Source organism: Trematomus bernacchii, unplaced genomic scaffold (genome assembly GCF_902827165.1).
Source record: "Trematomus bernacchii unplaced genomic scaffold, fTreBer1.1, whole genome shotgun sequence".
Lineage (NCBI taxonomy): Eukaryota > Metazoa > Chordata > Actinopteri > Perciformes > Nototheniidae > Trematomus > Trematomus bernacchii.
In genome coordinates, this window is record NW_022987342.1 from 719,768 (window position 1) to 744,623 (window position 24,856).

The 24,856-nt window shown below is 39.8% G+C and overlaps 1 protein-coding gene across 4 annotated transcripts; it reads right to left on the reverse strand.

Moving 5' to 3' along the window:
* Positions 1–926: 926 nt before the first annotated feature.
* Positions 927–24,752, reverse strand: rgl3a (ral guanine nucleotide dissociation stimulator-like 3a). Of its 4 annotated transcripts, XM_034131191.1 has the most exons (19): positions 24,580–24,752; positions 23,406–23,467; positions 22,567–22,817; positions 12,969–13,258; positions 11,329–11,373; positions 10,750–10,919; positions 10,489–10,649; positions 9,597–9,902; positions 9,397–9,500; positions 9,153–9,237; positions 7,975–8,028; positions 6,862–6,948; positions 6,707–6,739; positions 6,427–6,548; positions 6,232–6,327; positions 5,766–5,901; positions 4,665–4,907; positions 4,013–4,127; positions 927–2,847 (listed from the first exon to the last, which is right to left on the reverse strand). In XM_034131191.1, the coding sequence occupies exons 3-19, from the start codon at positions 22,747–22,749 to the stop codon at positions 2,693–2,695; spliced, it is 2,385 nt and encodes a 794-aa protein (XP_033987082.1). In that variant the 5' UTR covers positions 22,750–22,817; positions 23,406–23,467; positions 24,580–24,752; the 3' UTR covers positions 927–2,692. The 4 variants fall into 4 exon arrangements, with proteins under 4 accessions (XP_033987082.1, XP_033987081.1, XP_033987083.1 ...); XM_034131190.1 differs by lacking the exon at positions 24,580–24,752 and having other exon boundaries at positions 23,406–23,636; XM_034131192.1 differs by lacking the exons at positions 22,567–22,817; positions 23,406–23,467; positions 24,580–24,752 and adding an exon at positions 18,347–18,580.
* Positions 24,753–24,856: the final 104 nt, after the last annotated feature.

Consider the following 24,856-nt stretch of genomic DNA (forward strand, 5'->3'; position numbering starts at 1 on the left):
AATTATATCAAAACATATAATATATATTATTCTGAAATGGACCAATCTGCATAATGACTATGTTTACTTTTTGTACTTTAAGTATATTTGATGCTAATACAGAGCTTCTAGAGATCCAACCCCTCTCCAACTGTCAGTTAGGTTAAAGCCAGTCAGTGTTCAAAATATGGAAATTAGAGCTCCGACAACATGTAGCAAAACCGGCCAGACAGGTCACAACCTCCCTCTCACACACACATCTGTCACCGTGACCTCTGACCTCCCACATTGTTTAATGTTTGGTGCCGAGGCGGGAAAACGACCCCCATGACCCAGCTCTTCTCTCCTTGCTCTTTTCAATACATTTCTGCAGATCTTTGGTCATTAAACTTTCCTTTTCTTATAATTCTGAACGGCAAGTAATAATCTAGACTGATGTTGCCCTTTAACACAAACTATAGTAACCCTGAATGAGTTCAAAGCTGTTGAGTGCACCTTATTTATAATCGTTGTGTTGCTATTCTTAACCATGCCTCTCTAGTAAAACTGATCATTTATCTCATAGGACTTATCTAGTTAGATAAAAGCTAAATAAACATGAATATAAATAAACAAGATTATGTTTCACCTCTTTTTTTTTTACTTTTGAAAAGGACAAACATGTTGTTTATCTTTGAACTTAAGTCGTGAGCAAAGCCAGACCAAGCATTCAAAGTGTTTGAGGCTGGCTCCCCCTGGTGGTCGGACACAGCCATGATGTTTACTCTGATGTTAAATTCTCTATGTCCATCTTGGTGACATAAAGCCAGAGCTCATGTACATTTTAATAAATAATAACTAAAAACTATAACCTACATTTTCAATTAACCACAACAGGGTTTGGTGGATTCCAACCATTTATTTTGACTTAAGAAATTACTTGAAGCAAAACAATAAATAAAACAATCAATAGTAAATTGGCTTTATTAATACTTATAAAGAGCAAGTGCTTAGATTAAACTTTAAAAATAAAGAATCTGTTCAAATAAAATATATAAGGACATGTAGGCATGAATTACACATTTCATACAGTAACGTTGATAACATGTTAAACATACTAAATGAGAGCATGTACATGAATGCCTTCTAATAATAACAATACAAATAATAATACAGACAGACATACAGACAGGAAGTCACTGTGTGGACCCCTCCTTCATACTTTATATTGCAGCATCCAGACCCTCACTCATAACAAACCACAGCAGCATTACATCTGCACACAGATGCTAAATCCTGCCCAAAACTGAGGAGACACTTCACCAGTGTGTGTTTGATTCTATGCATTTTAAACATGATGTGAACCATTATTACATTTGTCTTAACCTTCAAACTGGCTTTGAGTTTGACTATTGAAAAAGCTTCCTTAGAGTTTTGGGGAGGATTTCACATCACTGACGTATCAACAATTCATTCACATACAGAGACACTTCATTTTCACGTTCATGAACCATTCTTCAGATGAATCTCATTCACATGCCGAGTGAGCTTCATACCACTCGATGCTCACAAACAACGTCTTCTTCCATTTATTAAAGCAGACGGTAAAAAAAAACGTCAGCTTTCTGCATTCAGAATAATGCTAACTTGGGTTGACCTTCTGAGATACCAAATCCATTTAAGTACACTTATGTCCGGAAACAGTGAAAACAAAACACGAAAAACAGAAACACATTTTCCTAACACACTTTATTTGGAGAGTTGAGAGTATTTGTAAAGTTTAAACCGCTTAGCTTTATCTGGAGATGTTTAGCAGATTATCTTTAGTGTATATGTGACAATATATGAACAGATCTATACAAAACAAATCCTGGTTATATGTAGGTCTGTTCAAGATAATCTGTTAGACAACTCCAGATAAAGCAAAACTAGTATTTCAACTAACATTTAAAAAGCACTCTCGATAGGCAGACTCTCCGAATAAAGTGTTTCCCACTTTGGCTCTAGAAGCTGAATACTGACATTGCATTAAATCATTTAAGGTGAAAAAATGACATTAAGTTACATTCAAACATTGAAATCCTCCACTAGGAGACGACTGAATACTTACTGTATCACTGACTCTCCGGGCAAATGAAACCTCAATGCCTGGATTTCAAACACCATTTGATTCAGTGTTCGTTAGAACTGAAATGTTTACGCTTGGACTAACAGTGAGCACTTTGCGTCACTAAAAGTATGAGAGACTCGTTGTGGCATACAGGCCGAAGAGAATATTCCAGTCTGCAGCCCCTTTCTCTCCTGAAGAATCACCCCCCGTCCGTATCTCCACAGCTGATCCTCATCCAAACCTGAAGCACTACTCACTTTAGGATGCACAATAATCCAATCCAACCACAGCTCCTGGTTGGTTCGTTCCTCTGGTTTTTAAGATGTTCGAGATGATGGAGAACAACATTTATTTCTCAGTGTCTCACTTCTGTGGAAACTCCTTCTCTCTCAAGTCACTCTTTTAACCTTCCAGTACAATTCCCGGTATAACACGTTTTCCCGTTGCAGACTAGGTCCTCATAAAAACTTGTTTTTTAATCCAAGCGCCGTTGCGTGAGAGTCTGAGATCACTGTACAGCAGATATGATCCGCTCTGAACCAATCGGCCTCAGACGTGTTGGGCTGTTTGCAGACGAGCAGCTCCTCTGTGTTTTAGAATGACTCCTATAGTCCTACAGGCTGTTCACTTGCCGTGGCGGCTCCTGGGTTGGGCCCCGGGACTGAAGGAGGAGCCCAGGCGCCTCCCGTGGCTCCTCCAGCGCTGACGCAGCACAAAGTCGTAGTTGGCGGAGGTGCACATGGCATAAAATACGTTGGCTTTCTCAGGTATCTGGAGCTCTGAGGCGGAAAGAGGAATGAAGCGTTGCAATTTATTTTTCATCAGCCTGATTTATCTGCTTCTATTTCAGTAAGAGATTACAGGTATTTCTCAGAATGATATATCGTGGTCATTATCAGAAAATGCCAGAATTAAATTATATTTGGAATAAATGAAAGCCTGATTGAAGGCAATGAAGTTGTATTTACCGTTTCAGATGAAATGTTTTGATTTGCATGGCAGTTCATTAAAGGCAGTGCCATTGAAGGAGCTGGTTTTTAATTCCTTTACTAGACAAGACATTTACTGCTTTTGCACAAACTTTTCTTTTTTTGGTGCTCTCAAATGAGTCAGGGGGTTATGGCAGTTTTAGGTCTGATGCTGCTTATCTGGCCGCTTTGTAGTTCAGTACATAATGAGCCATTTTTCCCTTTCTTTGAGTGTGTTCGACTGTGATTCACAAATAAAATCTGTAAAACTAAGTGGAATGCTTTTTTTTCTTATATGATAGACAAAATGAATTAAAGACAATAAATCAGCATATCTATTCGTTTAAAATCTGCAGAGAGTACCGTAGAAATTGTTCAGGCACAGGACTGTGTGGTCCTGTATACAGTACTACGCCATTGGCCGTTTGGCTTATGACTTGTATATGACCCCAAGTAACCGACAAAAAGAGAGACTAGGTGTACAAAAGAAAAGGAGGCTTTAGAAGTAATCATGTTCTTACTGCAGTTAGAAAACTAGAGAAAAAACCTAAGAAGATTTTCATATTTTCACAAAGCGAAACATTTGAATTTCAACCAAAAAGCTGCTGACATTTAACAAAAAGTAGCAGGCAGACTCTTCAATTTAAGTGTTGCCCACTTTTCTCTAAAAGCTGAATACGGACATTGCATTAAATTATTAAAAGAGATAACATGACATTACATGAAATCAAACCATTGAATCTTTGACTAGAAGATGACTGAAAAAGACTCTGGACAATAGCACACCTCAAGGTCAGGAATCAAAACAGCGTTTGTCACTTTGTTCGTAAGTGCGCTCGGCACAGTGACCAACAGCGAGCAGCTGGTCACTTGTTTACGTAGTTAAAAAAGGAGGTATCTCTTTGGTATTATAGTTATAGCTGCACTCAGAAAACATCAGACTGCTACAGGGAAAGCCTGAGAAGAAGATATTCACCTTTGCCATTGCTGAGCATCTGGCAGAGGTTGAAGCTGCAGCAGCTGACGTCCTCCATGTTGTGTTTCTCCAGAGCTCTCTGGATCACCTGAGGCGTGTGGTCCTGACTGGTCAGCTGCAGAAGAAACAGAACACAAATTGTAATTTGTTAGTATCTATACAACATATTATTGTAGGTATTCCTGCATTTAAGATAGTGATTATATGTTCAGTGGTAGCAGTGACTATTTTAACTTAAAGTAAAAGTTTTTTATAATTATCTATTGGTTTTTCATACAAATATGGAATTTAATGTATCTTATTAATTAAAATGTTTGTATGTGTACTAAACTGAAATGTAATCGAAAAAACTGTTAGTAGCAGCCTACATGTATAATGTTTTCCTCATTCATAAAAGTAGTGCTAATAACATGGTGTCCCAGGAAAATAATACAAAACAAATGTAGAATTCTGATCATGCACAAATCTTATTTTAAAATAATCTTGTTTAGGTTTTCTTTCGAAGTAATACGGTGGACACAAATGATTAAGCAATACCAAGTCCTTCCTCTTCTTCTTTTGTTTTTTCCTTCTGCTTTGCTTTTGAGAAAGCCTTAGTCGACTATAAACAGGCTGACCTCAGAAACACTCATTATGAAACCATTGTTCCTACCAGTATGCTTTTGTAGACGTTTCCATTGCTGACAGACTCCACGCTGACCCTGACGATGCACGAGTCTGCCACCTGTTTGTTGTAGACGGGCAGCGCGGCCTGAGGAGACGACTCGGGGCTCAGCCCCAGAGAAGAAGAGCTGAGGTCGGGGTGTGAGGAGGAGCTGGACAGACTGGGGGAGGACGAGGACAAGGAGCTGGAGGAGAAATCCTCCGCCACGTTGTGGAGAGAGCCGGAGAGCGTCTGAGGGGAGACAGAGGAGGGGATATGAATATGTTCTCATTTAAAAACTATTCCCCCAGATTTTAAACTAACTGGGTAAACCCCTGTTAAAATATCCTTAGTTGTTTTATGTATTTAATTAGCGAACCAACAGGCAGTTTAACACTGGTCAATGTTTTTGTTATTTTGATTCCATGACATGTCTTCTTTCAGACAAGAGGTAATAAAACGTCTAAAATAAAGATGTCGGTGTGCATTTTACTGACTTTTTTGTGTCAGTGGATTTCTCCTACATTCACCCAAAGTTAGCATGCCTCAATTTTAATATAATATTTCAGACAACCCGTAATAGAAAACTAAATTGTCCTATTGTAAGTAAACTACTGGATACGTTTTATGGTGATTTTTATAGTAATTTATTTGTACCCCTTCACCCGTAGTGGTGACATTTCTTAAAGGCTGTTTTCCCAAAATGTGTTTTATTTCATACTCCGAGGCAATAATCTCCCCTTCAGTAGCACTTGCATGCATACACTTTCAAGTTGTTATATTCTGAAGCTTTTTGCTCACATATCATTAATAGCCTGATTTTAAATTGTATTATTTGAGACACATGGTGATAATTGATTTTATTATGTGTGGGTATTTTCAAATTGATACAGTAATACAACAAGATACAAGTTGACCTCAAATATGTATTCTTTATAATATGACAACGAAATAGCAGGAGTTTAGAAACTGTCTTAATCAACTGTTCAGATTTATGTTGAGGAAATTAGCATATATTCATTAAGAGAAAGCATCATTTGCTTATTTGAACATATCATTAATTATGCCACACTATACTGGGATATCACACAGGAGTGTGTCGATGCTCACCTTGAGTTTGAGTCTGAGGGGGGAGGGCTGAGGGGCCGAGAGGTCCTCCATGTCCGAACTGCTGGAGCCAGAGGAAGAGACGCTGATCTGGTCAGCGTGGGTCTTCCTGAGGGAGCTTTCACTGGATGTTCGCAACCTGCACAAACAATACAAACACTGTTTAGTTGGGGTTTTTTCCCCTGAAATATCCACTTAAATAAAGTTATAAAAATTAAGCAACATAAAGATTTAGGAACTTTAGAGGATGTTTGATATTGCCTCATTAAACTGCATATGCTTATATAGAAATACAGTTTATCTCATGTGTTTCATACTGTAAATGTGTTTGGTTGCAGATAAACAGATCTATTTTTCCTAACAACAACAAACTCAAAGTGTTGTGGTTCTGACACATCTTACAAACAATGGGATCTATATTAATGCAGTCGATGTAATAACAGGGGTAGAGGTTGTTTTCCAGACTTACGAGGCGAGTTTCTTGGTGAGCAGACGGCTGCTCCAGGAGTTGGGAGAGCTGGGACACGGGTCCACCGGAGGCTCCAGCTCACGAGACAGCTCATAGCTTCAGGGGACAAACAAGAGATACATTAGCAAAGGATGCAATCGTCTTCCATTTTGCCTGATTGTATTGCAAGTGTAAAAGTGTGTGTGTGTTTCTCACCTCTCCTGGTCTGTGAGCAGTGTGTGTGCCTGTAGCCAGGCGGCAATAAGAGGGTTTACTGGAAAGCTGTAGTGGGAGCAGGAGGCCTGAAGCTGCCGGATCTGAGAGAGAATCTCAAACTCCTATAAGAGAAATACATAATACAGAGCACAGATTAAATTATAGTACAGCAAATAACATGGCAGAACATACAAACATTGAATTTACTGTAGAATTGACTAATAAAATAGAGAGAAATTATAGGCAATTATGCAAGAAGCCACTAGGAGGCAGCACGTACCCGTCTGCGCTTCTCAAAGTTGATTAGTCCACCCTGTGAAACAAAAACAGTGTTACAAATAGGGCATCGAAAAAAACATCATAAAACAGAACAAAGTATAACAACAGGTGTGTGTGTGTGTGTGTGTGTGTGTGTGTGTGTGTGTGTGTGTTCACCTCCACAGTATCGGTCAGTGCTGTATCCAGCATGGTGAGGACGGTCAGGTAGGTGCCGAGGTACGGCACGACACCACTGCTGGAGTTCTGAGGACACAAATCATTACGTTTTATTTTTGATCATTTTTACATTACATTTCACCTTGCCCTAAATTTACACATTTGGTTTATAGCACTAGCAAAGTTCAGGTATAAACAGTACAAGATGTTCAAAAATAAATCGTTGTTTTCAGAGGTTTAGGGACGAGGAAGCGTTTGTAAGACAAATATAATAAAGGTTATCGTTTCAGTTACATTTGATTGACACTGGATATTTTGGTTGAGTATACAAGCATTACGGTAGTTGTTTGAAATGTATATAAAAGATCATTACTGACTATTTATATTGCTTATGATAAATCGTATATTAAGAGATATCTTTAGGGCTACGGTTCATTTTATTTAATTTCCTTTTTTCCCTTTTTGTTACAAAATAAATAAAAAAATTAAACAATACTTGTTTTAGTATTTCATTTATTAAACTAATTTGATACAAAAAAAACAAAAACAAAATGTATTTTAAAAAACATTACAAAACAGAATCAACTAATTGCCATTATGTATGATATATTTGCACACCGTTTACAATAATTAATTAAAACTCCTACATTTTGCTCTTGTAGAAAATGAACCCAACATTTGGAGGACAGAATGTTGAGCTACGTCATGGCTAGGAATATAAAACAATCTACAAAGTAGAAATGTACACAGACCATCACTACGTAAACAAAGGGAATATGGGGGTATAAAACATTTGACTCACGGCCCCACCTTCACTAAGTAAACTGTCAAACTGTGAGAAACACTTCACATGCCGTTCACTGAAAACTAGAAGTCATGGGAAGTGGAAACTTTTCCATCGAGTTAACAGATTGAAAAAGAAGAGGGAACTGAAAATGAGGAGTCTATTTTAGCAAATTACAGTATAATCAGCTTTTGAAACATGTGACTTTTAGGGAAGTAAAATTGATGATCGAGGCAGAGAAAAAAATAAACCCCTGCATTTCCATTTCATTTAAAAGCTGCACATTTTGAGGAAGCACGTTGTTTTTTTGAAACAAAATGAAGACTTACAATGTGTCTGGACACTGAGCTCGGGGTGGCACTGCCATCTGGGTGAGTCCCATCCTGCAGAAAACAAACAACATGTCCAGTCAACACGGATAAAAACACCATGAATATAATGAATGTGACAGTGCAGGGTGTGCTGCAATGCGTCACACGTTTGTTATTTTCAGGGTGGAGCACCTGCTGACAGGGTGTTGTCTCCGCAGTTACTAATATTGAGTGCCCAGCCAACTGATTTTATTTGTAGTTTTATTTGTGTTGGCTGCCAACAATTACCTTTTTATTATGTCCCTGATAACATTCACTGAATACACATTCATATCAGTTGTTCCACAGGGAACAAAGGACACAGAGTGGCAGGTCAACTGGACATTATTTCAGTTTTGTAATAAAGACGCAAGATTGGCCCAGTAATAGGAAAGAAGAGAAATTCCCATTGGAGAGAACTTTGGGATTTTAGACTCTGCAAAACATTGACATGCACAAAAACCTATAACACACTACAGGAAAGGAACCCACAAACCATAATAAGGCCCCTTTAACCAACGGTAAGACGCCATGTGTAGTATTTTCCTAATTATATTTACAAGTTTGTGGGATTCAATGGCGGAAAGTACCATTTCTCATGCACTGTACTTGAGTACAATTTAGATGTATTTAACTTGATTATTCCCATTTTCTGCTACACTATGCATCTACTCCACTACATTCCTCAAATACTGTCATTTTAACTGCTGTTCATGTTTTGACTCCTTTACTTAAGGGATTTGTTACAAATGCAGATTGATAAAACACATTATTCTGGTGAAACATTAGACATGACTGTTATCCAGCAGTGTAAAAAGTGTATAAATTAAGTTATCTACGTGATAAAGCATCAATAATTATTATCCAATGATATCATGTAAAATATTCTGAAAAAGGACATAACGCATCATGATTACTTTGAATATTTTGATACTAGTTCTTTCATACTTTTACTTCAAAAGTATTTGTACATTGTTACATTAGCAATGTAATGTTGCATAATAGTAGCACTATTATGCAAGTAAAATATCCGAATACATCTAGTACAGGTGTGTTTATCACACTTTTCATAATACGGCAAAGTGGTAATTCTGGAGATCTTTTTTGATCAATTGGATGCAACATAATGTTTGTTTAAAGAAGAAATATGAATTCACCTCCACCAGGATCTCTCTGCTGGTTAGCACACAGTTCTCGTCAGGGAACGTCTCACACAGGTGGTCGAAGGTGTTCATGCTTTCCCTGAAAATAAACAGATTGCAGTCAGTCAGTATTCACTAAGACAGAGGCTGCATGCTCAAAAAAACAGATCATCGATTTAGGGAAGCCCACTGTGCGATTCATTTTGATCTTTAATCACGCAGTTTTCAAGTAATGAGTGTCTTGTAACAGCTTGCTGACCTGCTGACAGCAGCCCAGGTCTTCTTGAGGCGATACACGGCGTTGGACTGCAGGGCGGAGAGGATGGCCCTCAAAGAGGAGAAGTTCTTCAGCTGATGGCACTCCTGCACGGAGGAAATAAAAGAAATACATATATATTATGTCTTTGTTCATTTATATTGCTTGATGTAATGAAATGATTTGAATGTTTAGGCTCTGACCTGAGCAATATGGATCCACCTCTCGATGATGCGTGCCCTGAGTGCAGGGCTGGTGTGAGAGCAGCGAGGTGAGCTGGGGGCCGTGGAGGGGTACGGGAAGTCAGAGGAGGGGGAGGAGATGGGGGAGGAAGTGGAAGGGCAGGGCGAGGCCGTCCAGAGGAGCGAGGTGATGACACGGTTGGTGACAGCGTTGAACTGGGAGATGGTGGCGCGGACGCTGGGCGCCAGGTTTCGGTTTTCCTTCTTGTCGCGCTGGGACCAGACGCAGCCCAGGCAGTGGAAGGGAACCACTCGGACAAACAGCTCCTGAGGAACAGAGGGTGGAATAATCTGAATAAAGTGACCCTCACAGAGTGGTGCAGTGAGGATGTATTTTTGTAGGCCATAGAAGATAGCATTGCAAAGGGTTCCTGTACAAAAAGCAATTTGATTTTCCACTGGATTTTTTGAATATTTCAGGAAATAAGGTTTGTGGCAAACACACGTTTATGATACTTCCACGTTTTGTTCAGCAAAAGTGAATTCCACATATTAACACCACTTTTAAAATAGTTGAAGCAAAAATGCAATCAGACCAGAAGTAAAAAGCTAACGTTAGACTATTAGCGATCTACGTCATGGTCCCATGCCTCAACTTCAACACTGCTGTCCAAAGGTGGACTTATGTTAGCAACTATTGTTTTTATTGCGCGTAAAAGCTTCAGACGTTCATCAGTGGGGTATTTACTGACATATTTTATGTCCTAGAACTAAACGTGAACACTTGTCAGCTTGTACAGATTGACTTTGGGACGAGGGGGTTTAAAACTGCTAAAATGCTAACTCTTCCAGGTTTAGGACTCTTTCTGCACCACTCTATTGACACAGAAACTATCTTCTCAATGAAACCTACAGCGTCCAATCGGGTCAGCTGCTCCGCCACTTCTGTCACAGGGAAGTCCATAAAGTTGTGTTTGTCCTCCTCCTTAGCGGACGTGTCTCCTGCGTCCTCCTGATCTCTGAGCTCCTGCTGCGATGATTCACTGCTGTGTTCTGACGCAGCCTTGATGCAATCTGTCAAACACGCCAAATCATAAATGACAACGAAACAGGATGCTACAGAATTTTATATGACCCACAATCTATCATAATCACTTGTCCTATTCCCTCGTACCTTGATCCTGCAGCCTCTTGAGGAGAGTCTCTGCAGACTGGGCCAGGCGTCTGAAGCAGAGGCGATGGCGCAGGTGGACACACAGCAGCCGGAGGGCCGGGTACTGGGGGGGCTCGTGGAAGTCTTCACCGTATTCCTCCAGCCACAGCCGGATCACCGGGGGTAAGGTACTGAGGGGATGATCGAGACGTCAATGTGTTAATCATTAACAATATAATGCGGCCCGGGACCATTTGCTGCCTGTCTCCCTGTTTCAATTCTGTCTCTAGAATAAAGGCAATTATTCATGCAATATTTGGCAATAAACTGATTTCCATATGCAGTCCCCGGGCAGGTACACAAATAACAATCAAAGACTAAAAATGATTTACTAGACTCCATCACACTATATTATAAAGAAAGATTAAGGCACAGATCAACATGAGGCCATGAAAACATTGGCATTATTGTAGCAAACTATAATAATGTGGGAGTACACTCCAATTAAGTAATTACTCCATTACACCAATCATCTTCAATCTCAGTTCAAACTGATGGCAGATGCAAACTAATCGTTGCTAATGGAGTGACCGCACTCACCTGCGTGGGCAGACAGTGTTGTCCAGGTTGGCGATTGAGTCCTCTCTGTAGGAGAAGATAAACACACAATAACATATTAGCTGAGAACATTTCAGTGACAATCCTCACATTATGAAGGGACAACATGGTGACTGAAAACCTCCTGTAAAAAAGAAATGTCTATATTGGTTCATTCTGTGGAAATGTCCTGCAACACACTGTGACCTTATAGAGTGATGAGTGTAAACCTTTATATATACAGTCTATGGTGTAAACAGATAAAAGTCTTCCTTAGGAATCCATTATTGGATCTTAAAAAAGAAAATATATCCCTGGACTGTATGTGTAGGAAGATAGCCAACGTTTTACAGCATGTTATTCTCTTTCATGCTTTAGAATGTGACAAAACGAGCGATTATGTACTGTACCATATATCAAAGTTGTTAAGTGGTTGATTAATGACAGCAACAAAAATGGTACATCCTGCACAAAATCCTTGAAAAAGCAAAAGGAGGGAAACACACATCCAAGGTTGCCCTGAGGCTGGCCTTACGTAATGCTCACAGGAAACCTGTTGCCACCAGCAACACAGATATCAGGGCGAGTGTTTGACAAATAATATATCAACTGAACAGCACTAATGGCCACAGTTTCACACAGACAGACATTCAGCAAAGGTGAACTGAGCACCATAAAGAGACACAAGTCCAGACAAGTTATATGGACCTGATCTCAGCAGCTTCATTATGTATATTTCTTCAGATTATGGAAAAAAAACATGACTTATTTTTAAAGTATTAAATCCAACCCTGAAATATAATGGCAGCATTTCTGACTCAGTCTAATTCAATCTCAATGTTTTTAACATCACTGAGCTCAGTCTGGTGGAGAAGCACCTCCGCTGGGTGTGGAGGGTGTAGCCGTGACTGCTCTGGAATGGAACAAAGCTCCTGAATGCTTTGTTTCCTTCATGTCAATGAGACTTGTCAGAGAAACTCGACACACGTCAACAGAGGTTTGCCTTGTGAATAGCTGCGTCGCCGCACAGAGAGGCAACAGCTGTCTTCTTTGCAATTCGATATGTGCATCTGGCATGCAGTTAAACCTGGTTATGCCCTGCTTACATTTTCATTACAGTGATGACTTTTCTAAAAAGCAGCATGCGCTGATACAAAAATCAAAGCTGATTCAGGGTTTAGGAAATATTAAAGAAATCAAACCTGATAAGGAGTTGCAGAGGCCAAGAAGTTAGGGATTACATTAACTTTTCAAGAGGGGTAATGTATACAGGCTGTGTGCAACCAGTCAAAACGTAATGTAATCCTGATTATTGTAACAAGATATGACTTTGCCTTTGGAATATATTTTTTTCAAAGCACACACAACTACATTTAGACACATTGTACGTGATGGCTAAAGGGGCGGGATATCTCCAAGTGGTTGACCGATCACAACTGAGCCGGCCAGCTAACCAATCAGAGCAGACTGGGCTCTGGTTTCAGACAGAGGGTGAAAAGAGGTGCTGCAGCACAGGCAGTATGAGAAAAATAAAGAGCTTTGTGAACATTAAAGCATGGAGACATGTCACAGTAGAGACACAAGCATATTAGGGCCCCTTTAACTGCGTAGATTCAAATGGACAAAAGTCAGCCTAGCCTCACCTCTGAAACAGCAGCTTGATGAGGGTGCTGGTGGGGATGAAGGCCCTGTAGGTGGAGAGGAAGACGCGCATGTAGTCCGGCTCCTGGTGCTCGGGGGCCACCAGGTGTGTGATCAGACGCTCCAGGGAGGCGGCCTTCAGTCTGCGCAGCTTCACCGTGTGGTAGTGGACGAAGCTGAAGGCCGTGGGGGGCTCCGTCGGCTCCGAGCTGGGCAACACGGGCTCCCTGCGCAGCGTGATGCCAAACACGGCCCCCTCCTCCTCCTCCTCCCCCCACTCCTGCACCTGATCCTGCAGCAGAGAGCAAGGTCATCAAGATCTGGCAAAAATAAATCACCAAAGCAAACGATAGAGCCTTCTGTGAAGCTACTTTAATCTGATATGCAGGATTACAATGACTCCAATCTGCTTGGAATCTCATAACAGAAACACATAGAATATTTATCACAAAAATCCTTTACAAAATGTCATCACTGGCCGTTTGAACTATTGTAACAATTGAAAATGTATGCAGTAATTATAGAGCTGGAACTACCCATTATTACTTTCTCAAGTCAAAAGGTAATATCTTAAAATGTCTTGTGTCAGTCCAAAATCCAAGATCTTGGACTGACACAAGATCATCACTTAAATATAAGATTAACATAAAATACAAATGTTGCATTAAGAATGCTTTCAACTAAATGTTTAATCAAAAATCGAAATAGTTAGTGGAAGTGGAATTTCAATTAGTCTTACTTTTTACTATATTATTTACTTTAAATATGTTTTTAATATTGAATCTCTCATGTTGTGACAGATATATTTGAACAAACAAAAAATAACTGATCAATTATAAACCAACATTTGAGAATTATAATAAAGTTATAATACAAAATATTATATTAAAAAAGTGATTTTTACTGTCACACCACATGGTTAATTTAGTGGAAGAAGGGTATGTCATAGCGAAATGAGGGTAAGAACTATGTGTCATTGAAAATTCAAACCAATTTGTTCTTAGCTGGAGAGATTCAGCAGACTGTTTGCATTGAACATGTGGCTTTCAGCTGCCTGCACTGACCATTCTGTCCATTTTATTGACAATTTTAACTTTTTCTGGGATCGCAGACATCTTTTTAAGGCAGATGGAGTTTGCCTGAACAAGTCAGGAGTGAAATTGTTTATCTCTAACATATTCAACTGCCTGCGTCAGCAATCTGTTCCCTCTGCCAAGGACAAGCGGCAAGAGGAATCAAAACAGGAGAAAGACACAACACATTGCGCAGAAAACCCTGAAGAAGTATCACTGCACCCGCCTGAGGAATGTTCTGATTATGGGAGACCTATGACACAAATGGAGGAGTCTCCACTGCCCGTCACCCCCCCTGTCAACGCCTTGGAGGATACTCTTCATTCATCTCCCAGCTCTCTCTACTCTCCGCTCACCCTTTCACCCTCGCCCTCCCCCCTGGAGTTCGATGACCGCATGAAGGCGAGATGCAGGGTTGGCAGCATGTCCTTTACCCCCGCCCCTCAACGACGCCCACCAAAATCACCGAAGCAGAGACGCGCACCATCTCCCCCGTCTTCATCACTGTGCCTATGTCAACCACCTCCCATCCCTTCAAGAAAGCATCTGCAGTCTCCGAAGCCTGATAAGGATGTGTGTGTACAAAACGCAACAAACTTTTACTGATATGTGCTGGGTCCAGGCTCAAGGGCATATGGCACTCTCAACTCTTTCCAGCACATGCCGGGGCCCTGCCTGCCAGTAGCTTTGCCGATATCTGTGTTGATAGGTAATAGATTAAGAGCGGTAAATCAGCTTAGAAACAGGAAGTGCTCAAACGTTTGTGTGAGGTTATCAAATTTAGCAGTGATTCCATGTCAGCCACAGCTTGTCACAACATTTTTTACTGATAGTGTATTTAACAAACTTAAACTAGCTTTATTAAATGTCAGGTCTTTGGCAGGAAAAACATTTTTAATCAATGATTTTATCACTGAGCACAATCTCGATTTTATGTTTTTAACGGAAACTTGGATTGAACAAAATAACAGTGCAGCTGTTCTTATCGAATCAACCCCTCCCAACTTTAGTTTTATGAGTCAGGAAATAATGCATAAGAAAGGGGGTGGAGTTGCTATTTTGTTCAATGACTCCATTCAATGCAGGAAGACATCTTATGGGGACTTTGCTTCTTTTGAATATGTGGCCCTTCAGCTGAAATGCTCCTCTCGAGCTCTGTTCCTAAATATCTATAGACCACCCAAATACTGTGCAAGCTTTTTTGATGATTTTACTGAACTGCTGTCTATAGTGTGTATTGACTTTGACCGTTTAGTCATTGTTGGTGATTTTAACATCCATGTTGACAACCCCCAGGACAGAGGGGCTAAAGAACTGTTTTGTGTTCTTGATAACTATGCACTGACTCAGCATGTGGCGGAGCCCACGCACAATAAGGGGCACACTCTGGACTTAATTATCTCAAAGGGTCTGAATATCTCAAAGGTTGTGGTGACTGATGTTGCACTCTCTGATCATTCCTGTGTTTTCTTTGAGAGCTCTATTTCTGTTCACAAAAATATTCAGAAAGAGGTAACCACAAAGCGATATTTAACTGAAAATACTAGGGAAATGTTTACTCATAATTTCTCATCCACACTTGCCCCTGCTAACATCTCAGTAAATGAGCTAGTAGATCATTTTAATTCAAAAATTAAAAATGTTATAGATACCATTGCTCCAACTAAGGTAAAGGAAGTGATTAGCAAGAAAATATCTCCATGGAGAAAGGCCATGACCGTGAGAACAGAAAAAAGAGAGTGTCGAAAAGCTGAACGTAGGTGGCGAAAAACAAATCTCCAGGTTCACTTTGAAATCTATAAAGAGAGACTTGGCCTTTATAATTTGGAATTGAAAAAGGCACGACAGTCTTTCTTCTCTGACATCATTACCAAAAACAAAAACAACGCACGTGCCTTGTTTGCTACCGTCGACAGACTAACTAACCCCCCAGTGTCAGTAGCCTCTGAATTTCTATCCACCAGGGCGTGCAATGATTTTGCCTCCTTCTTCACTGACAAAATTCAGAAAATTAGACAAGCAGTCAGTGCCTCTACATCAGGTACAGCAAATGTTTTGTCCCTATGTCCACCTAATATCAATTCAAACACCATGACACAATTCCATCAGATTAATGGTAAAAACTTAGAGGACATTATTCAACTTCTGAAATCCTCCTCCTGCTGCCTTGATATTATTCCAACAGGATTTTTCAAAGATGTTTTTCCTTGCATGGCCTCAGATCTACTTCATATAGTAAACACATCTCTTCACTCAGGTGTTTTTCCAGAGGCCCTGAAAACTGCAGTCATTAAACCGCTCTTAAAAAAGAATAATCTAGATGCCTCAGTAATGAACAATTACAGGCCAATATCAAACCTGCCATTTCTAGGTAAAATCATTGAAAAAGTAGTATTTCAACAGTTGAGTAACTTCTTGCATTTAAATAACTGTTTGGATGTGTTCCAGTCAGGATTTCGTCCAAACCACAGCACTGAGACTGCTCTTGTAAAGGTCTTCAATGACATCCACTTAAACACAGACAGTGGCAGAACTTCAGTGTTAGTATTATTAGATCTCAGTGCTGCATTTGACACTGTTGACCACAACATATTACTAGACTGACTAGAAAACTGGGTGGGACTTTCGGCAACAGTTCTAAATTGGTTTGAGTCCTACTTAAAGGACAGAAAAAACTTTATTTCTATAGGTAAATACACATCTGAGTTGACAAATATGACATGTGGGGTACCTCAAGGCTCCATCTTGGGGCCTCTTCTCTTTAACATCTACATGCTACCACTGGCTCAGATAATGAAAAACAACAAAATAAGTTACCATAGCTATGCGGATGACACACAAATTTACGTAACAATTTCACCAGGAGATTATGCTCCAATTCAAACACTGAGTAAGTGCATTGAACAAATCAATGACTGGATGTGTCAGAACTTTCTCCAATTAAACAAAGATAAAACTGAGGTAATGGTTTTTGGAGCCAAGGCAGAACGTATAAAAGTTAGCGCTGAGCTTCAGTCTGCAATGTTCAAAACAACAGATAAAGCCAGAAATCTAGGTGTAGTCATGGACTCTGACCTGAGTTTCAACAGTCACATTAAAACAGTTACTAAATCAGCCTACTATCACCTAAAGAACATATCTAGGATTAAAAGACTAATGTCACAGCAGGATTTGGAAAAACTTGTCCATGCTTTTATCTTCAGTAGACTCGACTACTGCAATGGTGTCTTTACAGGCCTCACTAAAAAATCTATTAGAAAGCTGCAGCTAATTCAGAACGCCGCTGCTCGAGTCCTCACTAACACTAAGAAGGTGGATCACATCACTCCTGTTCTGAAATCTTTACACTGGCTTCCTGTGTGTCAAAGAATAGATTTCAAAATATTGTTGCTGGTTTATAAAGCTTTGAATGGTTTAGGCCCAAAATACATGTCTGACCTACTGCTAAATTATGAACCATCCAGAACCCTCAGGTCTTCAGGGACTGGGCAGCTTTCTGTCCCCAGAGTCAGAACTAAACATGGTAAAGCAGCATTCAGTTATTATGCTCCGAATATCTGGAACAAACTCCCAGAAACCTGCAGGTCCGCTGAAACTCTTACTACTTTTAAATCCAGGCTGAAGACTTTTCTTTTTGCCGCTGCTTTTAATTGAACTATTCACATCTTAAACTGCACTGTAACTTTTAACTTTTATCCATGTATTTTTTCTTTTAATGTTTATTTTATTATCTTTCCTTTTTAATGACTGATTTTAAATGCCATTTTTAAAATGTCTTCCATTTTTGTAAAGCACTTTGAATTACCTTGTGTTGAAAGGTGCTATATAAATAAACTTGCCTTGCCTTGCCTTGCCTTGCCTTAGTTGTCCCATTATATTTCTCTTTAATCACAGACAATTCAAATGTAATTGACTTACTTAAGATAAGGGAGGACCTGTGGCTATCACACTCAACAGTAAGTCATTGCTTTGAAATGAGACTTGTAGAAAACATGATGGTGGTTTGTCCTCACAGGCTTTATTTTGCACATATGCAAACACAGAAGCATAGCATGCTTCAGAAAACCTGGTGCCACATGGCTGAAACTCAGATAAAAACTCAGTGTGCTACAATATTACTAAAATGAGTCACTGGTGGATCCACATGAATAAATCCATTATATCAATATGAGACAACCAGAGAATAATGTCCTTCTAAAGTTGACTACACACGTAGATAAATAATAACATTTCACAAAATGACATTGTACAAAGACACAAGTAAATTGCCTTCACAAACAATAACGACCACATTTAACTTAACCTACCATAGATAATTGCCATTTCCCCATGTTTGTTGAGAGAAAAATCCCAAAATTGTGTGTGTAAACTCCTTTTGCTGCAGGCGTTAAACCCGCAGAAATTAAGGAATTAGCGAAGACGTCCGACGGTCCACTTCGGTCTGAATAGTATCTTTCATGTTTGAGAATTCATGGAACTAATACCGATACAATTAAAGTTTAGTAGTGCCCCGACGTCGGAGAGGAACGGCCGCAGAGAGTCTGTGGATGAACCGGTCTGACGCAGGGAGGAGGACAGGGAGAGAGCAGTCACTCAGTGGGCGGAGCTTATCGTACAGGTGTGGGCGGAGCTTTAGCTACTGACCAATCAAGGTAAGGAGAATAAAAACATCAGCTTTTAATATGCGGATTTTAAATATGAGTCTATCAACCGTGATACTGTTACTAAGTTATTCAAGCCTGTTTATGCAAGTGAAAGATCAAAAAAGCAGATTACATTTGTGAAGAAAAAAACCCTCCAAATAACTTAATATCTTAAAAGACTTAATATGACCTTTGAGAAACGAATTCATTATTTTGAGGGCTGTGTATTGGCAAGAATCTGACAATATTATATGCATCACGATACGATTCAATTTACTGATATATACTGAGATAATACAGTAAAAGCAAGGTTAAAGGGCCCATGTCATGGCCATTTCCACTGATCATAATTCCATTGTTGAGGTCTACTAGAATAGATTTATATTGTGCATTTTTCCAAACTCAAATTGGTTTCTCATACAGCATCTCTGTAAACTACGTGTATTCACTGAATTTCACTCTCTGCAGCTCCAATAGCTCCAGCCCCCACCCTCCCTGTGAGCACAGTGTGCTCTGATTGGTCGGGACGTTGTGAATCGCGCTGAGCTCCGTGGAGGTGTTGTTTCCTTGTTAGCGATACACAGCCAAACACAGCCAAACTCATCCTGAGCACACACAAAGTCACAGCCGAAGTAAAAACAATAAGTGTGGCTTGATATTGAGTAAGAAAAAGGTTGATAAACGCTGTGAGAATGGGTCTGCAGAGAGAATTTCGCCGTGATCCCAACTGTCTGTTATCAGCCTGCAGCCAGGGAGGAGAAATCAGCAGAGCTGCTGCCTGCACACAGATGTGTGTGTGAGGAAGTCCGTGGATTGGTCAATTTGGACCAATCAGCGGGGGCTTAACGTAACGGCTCCGCGGACGTAACGTAACGGCTCCACGGAATGGTCCATTTCGTTCCGGGTACGGCTTGACATCATGCCGTACCCGGAACGAAATGGAAGAATCAAATGGACAATGACGTATCTCCAACGAGGCGTTTTGGGGAGGTCTTTTCTGTGTTAGAGTTTTACTCCCTACAGGGTGTACTTTGAGGGTTTGTGACTCTGCACACCGTTTACATGCATAAAAACCTTCATAACACACACAAGGGGACGGGTAATAACCGGAAAAGCATGACATGGGCCCTTTAAAGGAAATATAGGGTTTATTTTTAATCTTATTCTAGGAGATGTTCATTAGTATCAAGAACACAGCTCCATACTCAATAAAATACAATAATATGCAATAAATAAGTTGAAATGTGTTATGGACTTACAACAGTGGGATCTGCATCGGAATGTAATCTATTGTCTTTGAATGTAAAAAAAACAATTTAGCTTTTGACGAACAATAGAGTATCACAAAACATATTATTGAACTATTTGATCATTTCTTACACCCACGGGATTTTTTTCTAATCACAAGGCTTTGTTTCCATCTTATTCTTTGTCACATTTACTGGCAGAAATTGAATTTCATAACAAAAAGTGGGCTACATAAAACATTAAGTAAATTAAAGAGAGCCACCTAAAAGCTCAAACCTATTAGTTAAAATATATTAACAAATAATTTACAGTAAACTAAAAACTTATATTTGTATCTGGTTTATGGGTTTTGGATTGAAATGAGTGTGATTTACAGATCTCACAGTACTGTGACATCTGGTGGCCACAGTGCAAACATCGAAAGATGAACTTTCAATCATTTCTTCTTCCTCACGCTCTCTGTCTGGACAAAGGGGGCTCGTCAGCTTTTAAACTTTAACCCCTCATTCATCAGGAAGTGTATTTTCAGTTGCATCAAAACTACAGTGATCATTTTACAGTAAAGATATGAAGGAAATATTCTGTCTGCTAGATGCAAGAAGCTGGTTCCAGGCCGACATCAACATGGAACAGCTCATTCGGTGCCACTGCCTCCAAAGAATCCAGTCGGGAGAGTTTTTTTCTTGACAGCCCCTGACTTATGTTCCTGCCTATGGGCCCATGGTGTCAGGAGCGTGGTGTGACATACCACATAAAACAGGTCTGTTCTGCTTCTAAAAATGTACTTTAAGGGAGCACAAAATTAGGAAATATACACTTCAAGAGCCTGTCATACTAAAACACTGAATTTCATTACATCCAGAAATAATTGGACAAGCAGCAACACATTGTGGAAACAGCTGAATCAGGGTGGGCTTTCAGGTCAAAGAGAATAATGAGCTTTTTGTTTCTCTAATGAGTCTCTCTCTGACCTGAACATCTACCATCCATGTTTGCCCATGCCAGCTAACCCTGCACAGAGGCTGAACAAAAGGAAGTGCCAGCAGACATCTCAATTAGTCCTCATTAGACACATGAATGGGTGATGAGCATGGGCGGATCAGGCGACAATAGGACCCTGGGCACAGGCATGCAAAAGCCCCACACCCCCCATTTGGGTTGTCATTTTCTTTCTTTGCAGTTGCCTTGCATTGATATGTGTTTTTGGGTGTCAGTTGGGTGCTATTGGTCTATTTGCAGCTGTTTTGCTCTCTTTTTAGTCCTTTTATGTTTCTCACTGGTCCGTTTTAGTCTTTCCCTGGTTCTGCCTGTTTGAATTACATTTTGGGCTCCTGTCCCTAGGTACAATTGGTCTGTTTAATAATCCATCCATTGTAATGAAGTGACAAAAAAATAGAATTTGTGTCTTTTAAACCCTCACATGGGTAAACGGCTTATTTTAGCTGAAACATGATGCACTTCCTGGAGAGCCTGATTGGGTGACTAGTCGGTGTCACTGAAAGGCTACCTGTTGATGACCTAATGAGTGAAATAATATAGGAGCTGAACAGGAACGACAGCAAAAGTTCCCAGAGACGAACACTGGATATGAGACAGCTGTTCCGTCTTAAGATTGTTAACAGAACAAGTTTACCTAATAACTGATGCAAGACTTGCATAACAGAGTACACTCAATATAACAGTAAATCCCATCAAAGAGAAGACGGCAGTCAATCAGAATGAATTATTTTACTATCCACACACACCCAGTCACTTCAGACACACATTAGTCGGGAAGATATGTCAATAAATCGATTACTCAGCTGACCAGTACATTTATCAAACATTATTTAGAAAAATGTATCAAAAGTTGATTATCAATCAAAATGTTAAATATTTGCTTTAGGGACAAAATGCATTAACGTTAACCGATTTGTTTATTGACAGAAAATGAATCACCAAAAATCCTGACGATGGATTAAGTATTAATCTCAATGAGTTAATAAAATAATGTGACCACTTATTTGCTGGCTATAGCTTTGACAAAGTAAAGATTGGCTGCTTGTCATGTTTTTGTTTTTTTTCTTTAAATTACTGTATATCTAACATCTCTGGATGGACAAAACAAGGAATGTAAAGATAATGTGCTGAGCTCTTGGAAACTGTTGTTAAAAAAATAAACACCAAACAGTTAATCCAAGAGGAATACAGATAAATCAGCACTGAAATTACAGCCATAGGATTTGGTGATGGGGACTCGTTGCTAACGCTGATGAGAAGTACATGCAGACAGAGTCGTACAATTGGTCTTTTCCCTACAATACAACAGACAAATATAGCCTCTGGCATTTGAATCTGTTGACATTTTTAAGATTATATCACAACACCTCCTCGCTCTCACACATTTTAATATTTCCATGTTTCAATGGTGAATCCTCCTACATGTGAGAAACCCTCCTACGTTCACTGTGTGTGTGGGCATCCGTCCTGCTCTGCTTGACCAAGAGTGGAGTGGAGACATGTATTTATGCTTTCACTTCTTTGCATGATGTCCATGCCTGACATCCATACAACAAAATCATGACATCAAGAGAAGTTGTTACAGTAAACTGCATTGAAGGAACAAAGCAGGTCAGTCATTTTAGTTTTTTCCTCACCTCGAGCTGCCCATCCGTGTCCAGTGACTGGAAGCTGGTGAGCCACACGCCGGGCTCCGTGTCCGTGTGGATGTGTCCACTGGGCCTGGTCCACAGCAGCTTCTTCATCCTGCCCACCCTGCTGCGGAGGCCGCGGGAGTCCCCTCCATCAGCGCCTCCACCCACAGAGATAAAAGTCCTCATCTCCAGCTCTGTGTCACGCTCACGGGCCCACACACCGAGTCAGATCTCCCCCACACCTGCTGCCTCATCTGCGCCAGGGAGGAGGGCAAGAAAACATTAGTCCCTGGCTGTATCAATTTCATTTTGTTTTTATTACAACCGTTAATGCAATCGCAGCTTAACATTTGAAACGCAGTGTTCCTAAATGTAAAATGCCAATGAAGAAAACATATGATATCTAGACTGAGCTGAGGGGGAACCCTCTTTACAATTGAATAGCAGGAAACAATCTGTGTTGCAAAAGACATGCAAAACAGATTGCGATCACTACTCTGTATTGTTTTTACTGAGATGGCCTTACTGGCAGATGCTCTACAAGTATATTTACTTTATTTGAATTGTATAATCGTCATAACAAATGGTTTAAAATGGCCACACAGAATAATTTATAAAAATATTAAGACTGTAATTATGTACAGAATATAACTTTTAATCAATGCTCAAAATTACATAAAAATATGTCTTTAAAAGAAAGTAAAAAAAAATCTACAAATTCCCTTGCAACCATCGCTCTAGAAATCCATGCATCTTCTATAGCAGCCTCAATAAACAAATCTGGCATTCAAAAAGGTACTTTGAATACAAATAAAAACATATTATCCCCAAAACAAATGTACCGTAATCTTTCTCCTCATGAATCTGCATCTCTTGAGTGTCGATGAAGTCCATGTTCAGAGCCCTGTTGGTTCAGGCAGAGACAGTGTGAAACTTAGAAGGAAGAGACTGTGGCATATATCAGAGGACTGATTGTTCTCTGTGATTGTGGGCGGATGATGCTCCGCGCGCATGTCTAACCGTGCGCGAGTGTGCGTGAGTGTGTGTCAGCTTGGCCTCCTTCCCTGGTTGGATCTGCACTGTGATATATAATTATATTCCATTTTGATTTCATTTCACTTCATTCCAGTTCACTAGCTTCCTCATTAGAATGAAACAAACTCATTGCCTCCATTTTTTATATTCAACATAAACAGTGTTGAATCACTGTTTTGACTTGACTACTTTCACATTTCCATAGTTTGGTTAAATTACTTTTTTGCATTGTTCATATAGTTAGCTATTCAAACTACAAAACTTAGGGTCATAAAATCTGAGAATTGATGTTGCTTTTTGACAGTGTTCAAGATGTTCTGACCATCTAAAAGTTCAACTAGAATAGTGAAAATTGTACAGGTCAGATGTTACAAAACGAATAGGTAAGACAACAGGTCTATTTCTTTTAGACCATTGCTCAGGTTAACAGGAATTAAAGGAGCTAATTAAATATGTCTTCAATGCAGTATTTAATTATTATTTTTTGGTCTATTAATGTGAACAAGTGGGAACTTTTTGAAATAAAGTAAATTGATGGTATTTGTGCTGGAATGTTTTCGTAAGACATTTAATTTCCAATTTGATATTTTTTTTACAATTTAATTTTAACTACTTTTTCTACTGGTCATGTTTTAAGTTAACCAAACTATTTGTAAAGTTTTAGGCCAAGGATAAACCTGATGCACTAACTGCTGTTAGTTTGCCATGAAGCTTCTCAGCCGCAGAGCCTTGAGTCTGGCATGTTAGCAGCAAAGAGGATCGGTCTCATAAGAGTTTCATGAACTACTCAGTCATTTGGTAGCATTATTGTGGTTTAACACTGTAGTTATGTAGAGAGTGAAACAAACACAGAAGCACAGACATGGATCAATTCAATCAGCCCAAAGAAAGTGCTCAGAAATGCAGATTATTTGTGTGAGTGTAGCCAATAATTAGCTAACCTGAACTCGACTGGCTGTGATGGGTTTACATGTTTCTTACCTGTTAGTAGTTATCAGTAAATTGTTCAGACAGGGTTTATCTGTAAAACGTGACAAATTCATCATTCAAAGCGTCTTCTACAGAGTGATGGTACGACATGTTGGATTGGAGGCCTGATGGTTCTCACGCTGCTGGCGGCGATTCAAAATCTGCAGCAGCCAGCGCCCACAGACCCGCCCCCGCTCACAGACCCGCCCCCGCTCACAGATTGATCGAACAACGCACCAATGAAATCCCTTGCTACAGGTAAACACGGACAATCGGCACGTTTTAAACT

Bases quoted from the DNA above. Each gene is read 5' to 3' on its own strand.
- rgl3a (XM_034131191.1), bottom strand. From the start codon at position 22,749: ATGAGGACTTTTATCTCTGTGGGTGGAGGCGCTGATGGAGGGGACTCC. The intron at 9,501-9,596 runs GTCAGAGCCTAA...TCCTCCGTGCAG, and splicing joins GGTGGATCCATATTGCTCAG to GAGTGCCATCAGCTGAAGAA. The intron at 8,029-9,152 runs GTGAATTCATAT...TGTTTTCTGCAG, and splicing joins GCAGAGAGATCCTGGTGGAG to GATGGGACTCACCCAGATGG.